We start from the raw sequence: 7500 nt of genomic DNA, 5'->3' as shown, positions 1-7500 counted from the left end.
GGTAACAAGAGAAAAACCTTGCCAACAAGCTTCCCCTTTGGAAGTGAGGCCTAGTTTGAATCTGAGAACTGTTACCTCATACTCAAACTTGTAGGCAAGGCAACTCCTAAAAAACATATTTATGAGTCATAACAACTGGCACACTTGTGTGATTGTACAGAGCAATTGAAACGTTTATGAATAGGTTAGGCACATAGAAGGCAGCGGAACTGTGGTGTGATAGTGCTTGGCAGGGTGGCCAAAACCCCAATGTTTCAGACATTGATGGGAAATGGGTCAGTATGATCAGACAGGGCATGACTCTGCCAATATAAATTTCATGGGGGAAGTCATGTCTACATAAAGTATTCTTGGCAATATTGGTGTAAGGCTTCTGGCAACCTCTGGGAGGTATAGTGTAACACTGTACTAGCACTAAATCATAGTCAGTGAGGCAGACAAGCAGGTCATTTCCACAGTCCAACCAATCAGCCAGGGAGATAAAAAAAAAAAAAAGCTCCAGTACAAATATTAACCCAATATCACCAAGAAAAAACTAGGAAAATTTTCCGTGCATGGCAACCGGACATACAGTAAAATAAGTGTATGGAGTGGTTACCTTGATGAAAACTAAGACACTTTTCATCTATGGCAAAAAGTGTGCAAATCGAAAATAAGGGAGATATAGGACAGACAAGAGAGAAGATCGCCCCTTCATTTTCTAAGTCCCTTCCATGCTTACCTCGCAAGAATCAAAACAAATGTGAAGCGTAACTCATTATTGCAATCTACAAGTAGTCCTTGTATTGCTACGCGCTTGTGAGAACGAATATTTTGTAATTATCAGTGTCCGTTTTCTCCAATTCATGTATTTAATGTGTTCTTTTACTTTTATTATACTTCATTTACGTGTTTTGGTAAGTATTTATGCTATTCTGTGGCGCGTTTTGCCACCAGGAGATTTGACAGGCCAACAATGCCATTACATCGAGAAGCGCCGGTGAAAAATGTTTCATTTCCAGTGCTGCATCGATTCCGGGTCATTTTTAAAGCCCTTTTGTGGATATACAGGACAAATAGATTTGGTCTCTATCACTTTTTTTTTTTGAACCCATCAAATGAAAAAAAAAGTGATTCGAAACCAAGCAATTGTGACCATAGACGGAAGTGAAGAAACGTTCAGTGTTTCACGATATAAAGGTAAGTGAATATATATATATATATATATATATATATATATATATATATATATATATATATATATAGGGAATAAATAGATCGTGGTGTATAAATCCCACAGGGTTAAGGTTAGGTTGGTTTATTGGTTAGGACGCAGTGTACAATTACCATGGGGGATGTGGAATCCCGTAGATTTTTGCCGAACAGTGGGTTTGGTTCCCTTAGAGTTTTTTTGAGTTGGTGCATTGGCTTTGAAAGCTGGCGGCAACATCCGTAGAGTTTTACTGTCTGATTTTAAGCGTTTTTTGTGCTTTTTTTTTTTACACACTTCTGTTCTCTTTTCCTCTTATTTCAGCCTGTTTTACCCCACAATTTCCCTGATCTACTTCATGCCCTCCCCTGCTATCGGGACTTATCAAATCACATCAAGATTGTCGCTGGAGAATGCAATAGAAATGATCATCAGATTCGTTCTCATCACATAAAAACAAATCTGATGATATAAATATTGTCAGGGAAGACCCGGTTGTCATTTTCGGAAAATTAACCAAAGGCTATGTCCATTTTAGAATTTTTTTGTAAAATTTCTCTGCACATAGATGTTTCTGCTTGTGCTTTGCCACAAAGGAGTCAGTTAGTCGACCTTGTGACCTTACCCAATTTCACCTTTCCTAGAATTTGCGGGAAAAACAATTCTTTAACTAATGCTGTGAATATCAATGGTGTTATTTTTATCATAGTCATGATAATTGCTGTAATGCTATTGCCATTAGTAACTGCAGTATAAGATAACATAAAATATTTTCAAAAATCAATGAAAATGGAAAACAGGTGAGACAGGTAGTACTCATAATTGGCTCATTGGTGACTTAGTACAAGTGGAGCCATCTACATGTAAGAACAATTAATAAAATAAATTCACAATGGGCATGGCATGTACGAACATGCCATGCCCGTCAGTTTTGGGTTAAGAAAGGAGTGAGGCTGGGCAGGAATGGGTTTGCCAGTAAGGTCACTCAGAGTAGATAAAACACAAGCCTGACTCAGATGTATCTATTACAAGCCATGAACAATCAAACACCTGCCAAGGGAAACTATGCCAATTTGTTTTTGGAGGTATTGATGTCAGAGCAAGGAACTGTAGGGTGAATCAAAAAGAATCAATCCCATTTGGCTGGGCTAAAGTGTACTCAAAAGGTGGGAGTAACAGAAGAATGAGGGCAAGAGAAAAAGGAGACAAAGACAAAACCGATGGAGAGTAGTAATAAGGGAGGAGGGACAGAAAATGAAGTAGACTGTAAATGAGATATTGGGAGAGATGAAGGGATGTGTTCTGGGTGGATGATTTGGAGTGGATCAAGTTGACAGTAAACATCAAGGAAAGGGTAGGAGTAGCAGTGGTCGAGGCAATGATCAGAAGAAAGGCAGGGAACCAAGTAGTCATATTCAGATAGGCTAGTTAATAAAAAGGCAAAAGTGTACAAAATAATCATTATTGAAATATGTGGGGAAGAGAAATAGTCCCTATGAGGGGAAAGGGCTAGACACTTAACTTAAAGGAAAACCCTTAAGACTGACACAAAGCGAGCCTCTCTGCCTTTCAAGCATGGCTCTTACACCTTATGATGTTGATATAAGAAGGGATTGAAGAAGAGAAGGAAAAGGGGGAGAAGGAAAGACCATGCAAAATTGGTTGAGGTGAGGACTAAAGCCCAAGGTAGGGGGTCATCCCCAACATTAGGCTTCAGTCTCCATCTCCTATGCAACCTCCCCCCCCCCCCCACAACAGCAGACATGGGGCTAGGGGGAGTCAATAGATATGAGATAGTATCTGGCAGCTAACATACCTGATCTAATTCTCTGTGAAGTGCAAACACAGCCTTCTCACGATTTGCAACAAGTTCTTCTAAATATTGGTATCGCAGCTTTTTACGTGCACGGCATTCTCTAGCACTCTGCCGACTCCGTTCTGCATAAAATTATTAATATTATGTATCATGCAAATGCAAGAAATAACATTCTCTAAATGACTGGACAGACCAGAGCATCATTTGAGAACATGATATTAAAGTTATGTTCAAATTCAGTAACAGGTGACTGTAATACCTAGTTTGGCCTTCATATCAGACTTGGCTTTGCGTCCAGGTTTCCTTCCTCTCTTGGTGCCTTCCCGCTTGCTGCCCTGAAAGATAAAAAAAAACAATGCAGAAAACCAAAAGGACAATTACAGCATAGTATATAAATATCTTTCGTACAAGTAATGCAGAGATGATAATGAATTCCAGATTTTACACACTATATCTTTGATGATGATAGACTCTTTTGGTTTATTACATTTCCTGAGTGTAATTTCTGACTATGCTGGGTAATGTATATAAAGTTATATCTCTAGATTTCCAGTGATACTCGGGGCCTGGTATATAGGATTGGTTGGTTGGAATGCAGAGAAGGAATGCAGCCTAAGGACTTCCCTTATAAAGAAAAAAAAATGAAAAAAATTATATATATATATATATATATATATATATATATATATATATATATATATATATATACATATATATATATATATATATATATATATATATATATATATATTATATATACACCTTGTCCTGGGTAAGACAATAAACTGCACCCTGGGGTTCCCTTGAACAAGGATAGCACCCTATTAGCTCCCTATACCAGGGTTGCGGTGAAACTGTCGGCAGCAGGGCAGTGGATATCTGGTGAAAACACCTTCAGTTCTACTGATTACTGGTTTCACCAAATAATATTTCTGGCGTATTACAGTGTAACTGTTTTAAAGCGGCAGAGATAGTTCCTCCTAGTTAGTTGGAGACTGCGAGTTGAGAAGGAGCCTGGGGGATTCCACTCAACTTTTCTTTTCTCCTGACAAACCTCTACACCAATGATTAAATACAGAAATGATAATTCATACCACATCGCCCGTCGCGTGGGTTATCAAGGGGCGCGTTATTCAGTGGGCAACCAGGCTGACAATGTTAAATATGCATCTGGAAGACAAAGAAGATAAAGAAAACATGTCCAATTAAGAAACACATTAAAAATTGGAACATGGAACGTAAGGAAAATGAAAGAGATGGGTAAATTACATACTGTCTGTAACGAAATGGATAGATACAACATTCAAATACTAGGAATAAGTGAGACCAATTGGAAAAGTAATGGAAGTTTCAAAACTAAAGAAACAAGACAGTTCTTTTTTCTGGAAAAGAAGAAGGAAATTATAGTCACAGAGTTGCTATGATTCTCACGAAAAAAACTGCAAATGCACTAATTGGGTACAGCCCAATAAATGATCGCATTTTAAAAGTCAGAATACAAGCAAAACCTCATAACATTAGTATTATACAATGCTATGCACCAACCAACATTGCAAGTGATGAAGAATGGAAAATTTTTATAACACTCTCCAAGATACTTTAGACACAATCTCTAACAGAGATGCCAAAGTAGGAAAAAATGATCTAAAAAATGACACCTGTGGAAAATTCGGCCTTGGAGATATAAATGAAAGAGGTAAAGATTTTATTGAATTCTGTAGTACAAATAATCTAGTTATAGCAAATACATTGTTCCAACAACACCCAAGACACTTGTACACGTGGTTTTCACCAGACAAAAGAACAAACAACTAAATTGACTACATTGTGCTGAACCAAAATTGAAAAGTTGCATAAAAAATGCCGACAAGACCTGGTGCCGACTGCAACAGTGACCACCAACTACTAACTATCGACATTAAAATAAGACTCAAAAAGATGGAGCGTCCAACACCACCTCTAAAGCTCAACTACAAAACTCTTGATAACAATTACAAAATTACAGTGTCAAACAAATTTGAAATACTCAATCAATGTGAAGATGATAAAACACCAAATGAGTTGTGGGAAGAAGGAAAAGAACTCTTGCTGAGTGCTGCTTAAGAAACTATCGCCAAAAAGAAAAAGACAAATTCCCCCTGGATATCTGAAAAAACACTAAGTGAAATTGAAACAAGAAGATGCCTAAAATCAAAGGGTATCAATAATCCAGTTGAAAAGGTAATTTACAAAAAACAAAATACAAAAATTCAAAGATTATTGCGACAAGATTAGGAAAAATATTTAAATGAACATTGCCAGAGAATTGAAAACTGTTCTATCAATAAGACAACTAAAGAACTCTACCAAGGAGTACGAAACATCACACGAAAATTTAAACCTACAATGGACACTATCAAAACTGAAGATGGACTTGTTTTATGTGATGGAAAAGAAGTCAAAGATAGATGGAATCAATATTGTTCCAACCTATACAAAAAGATAAAGATCTAACAACAACATTAATTAGACTCAATGACAGCGAAGATGAACCACAGCCACTGCTAGACGAAGTTATAAAAGCCATAAAAGATTAAAGAATAACAAGAGCCCGGGAATAGATGAAATAACAGCAGAACTAATCATGATGCTGGTGAAAGTGTTGAATACTTCTTCTACAAACTTTGTACAAAAATATGGAACAAAAGAAGATGGCCAGAAGACTGGGTAAAATCAGTCTTTACTAACATACCTAAAAAGGTGACACACTCCATTGCAACAATAACAGGACAATTACATTAATAAGTCACAGCAGCAAAATTTTGTTGAAAATTATTGCTGAAAGAATGAAGTTGAAGTTGAGAGAAGAAATTGCAGATCAACAAGCAGGTTTTCGCCCTGGAAAAGTTACGAGAAACCAGATTCTAAATCTAAAATTAATCATAGAGAAAAACAGAGAACATCAAAAAGACCTATACCTGTGTTTCATCGATTACTTGAAAGCTTTTGATACTGTTGATCACGATATCCTCTGGAACAACATGAACGATATGAAATTTCCAAAACACATCATCCAACTAATAAAAGCCATGTATGACCAACAACAAGCAACTGTAAGAACCACATATGGGTTAATAGAATGGTTCGAAGTCAAACAAGGAGTGCGACAGAGTTGCATTCTGTCTCCGCACCTCTTTAACATATATTCTAAAACAATTATGAGAGGTGCTCTAGAGAATTTTGAAGGAACTGTAGATGTTGGAGGATACAAAATATCAAATCTAAGGTATGCCAATGATATAGTTTTGATTGCCAGCAGTATCACTGAACTACAACAACTACTAGATAAAGTTAGAGAAGCAAGCGAAAAGGCTGGCTTGTTTCTTAATGCCAAGAAAACTAAGATCATGAAGATTCAAAGATAACCGGCAATGAACAATGATGAACAATGATGATCAATGGAATGATTGTGGAAAATGTGAAAGAGTTCACATATCTTGGAGCTGTTTTAACTAATACATATGATGATTCACCGGAGATAAAAAGAATAATTACCATTGCCAAAAATGCCATAATTGCTCTCAATAACATCTGGAAAGACCGAAGCATTACCTTACGGACAAAGCTGAGGTTATTGAACTCATTAGTTTTCCCAATTGCATCATATGGTTCTGAGTGTTGGGTGCTGAAGTAGATAGACAAGAAAAAGATCAATAGTTTTGAAATGTGGTGTTACAGACGAGTACTGCATATTAGCTGGACAGAGAAGCGAATGATGAAGTGCTGAGAAAAATAAATTGTAAAGACCGGCTGTTGGACATCTTGAACAGGAGGAAATTAAAGTTTATTTGTCATGTGATGAGATGTAAAAGTATTGAGAAAGACTTGCTGACAGGGATGGTGATAGGAAACAGAGGAAGAGGCAAACCGAAGACAAGACTGAGCGACAATATCAAAGATATTTGCGGGCTGTCGATGGTACAAGTGGAAAGAAAAGCGTAAGATCGAGTTGAGTGGCGAAGGATGGTGGAGAGGTCCACGGCTGCTCAAACATAAGCATACCGTTATTGATGATGATGATATATATATATATATATATATATATATATATATATATATATATATATATATATATATATTGGTTTTATTATTCTAAAAAATCAACAAAGTGTGTGAGAAACCAGAAAATAAAGAGGCAGTGTACCCTTACCCATTTCAAGGTGAAGTCTCCTCCCTCTGAATAGCTTGATAAATTGGTAACAGTAATATACAAAGAAAACTTAATGAACAAAAAAATGTAGGTAAGGTCACAGATTAATATCTATGTAATTATTGTAATATGGTCTACATTACAAACTACAAATTTTAGTCAAAATTATTCTTAGTCAATAAAAATGAGAAAAAATAAAATAAGTTTTCATTGACAGCTAAAATCTTCTTTTTTTTATTGCAATTTATCTCTTAAACATTATATGCCTTATTAACTTTTATGTTGAGGGGCCAGCAAACCTGGCAT

General features: G+C 36.4%; 1 protein-coding gene across 1 annotated transcript in view; it reads right to left on the bottom strand.

The window, feature by feature from the left end:
• The window catches only part of LOC119569203 (cAMP-responsive element-binding protein-like 2), a gene marked incomplete at its 5' end in the record, with an annotated part of 5184 nt that extends 1844 nt beyond the window's left edge, over positions 1 to 3340 (bottom strand). Inside the window, 2 exon segments of the mRNA XM_037917473.1 lie at positions 3006 to 3127; positions 3265 to 3340. Of these exon segments, the coding sequence (XP_037773401.1) occupies positions 3006 to 3127; positions 3265 to 3340 (198 nt within the window).
• Between the last annotated feature and the right edge of the window lie 4160 nt (positions 3341 to 7500).

The sequence above is a fragment of the Penaeus monodon genome, unplaced genomic scaffold, assembly GCF_015228065.2.
Source record: "Penaeus monodon isolate SGIC_2016 unplaced genomic scaffold, NSTDA_Pmon_1 PmonScaffold_13343, whole genome shotgun sequence".
Classification (NCBI taxonomy): domain Eukaryota; kingdom Metazoa; phylum Arthropoda; class Malacostraca; order Decapoda; family Penaeidae; genus Penaeus; species Penaeus monodon.
Note: the sequence above shows the minus strand (reverse complement) of the source record. Positions and strands in the feature narration are given on the sequence as shown.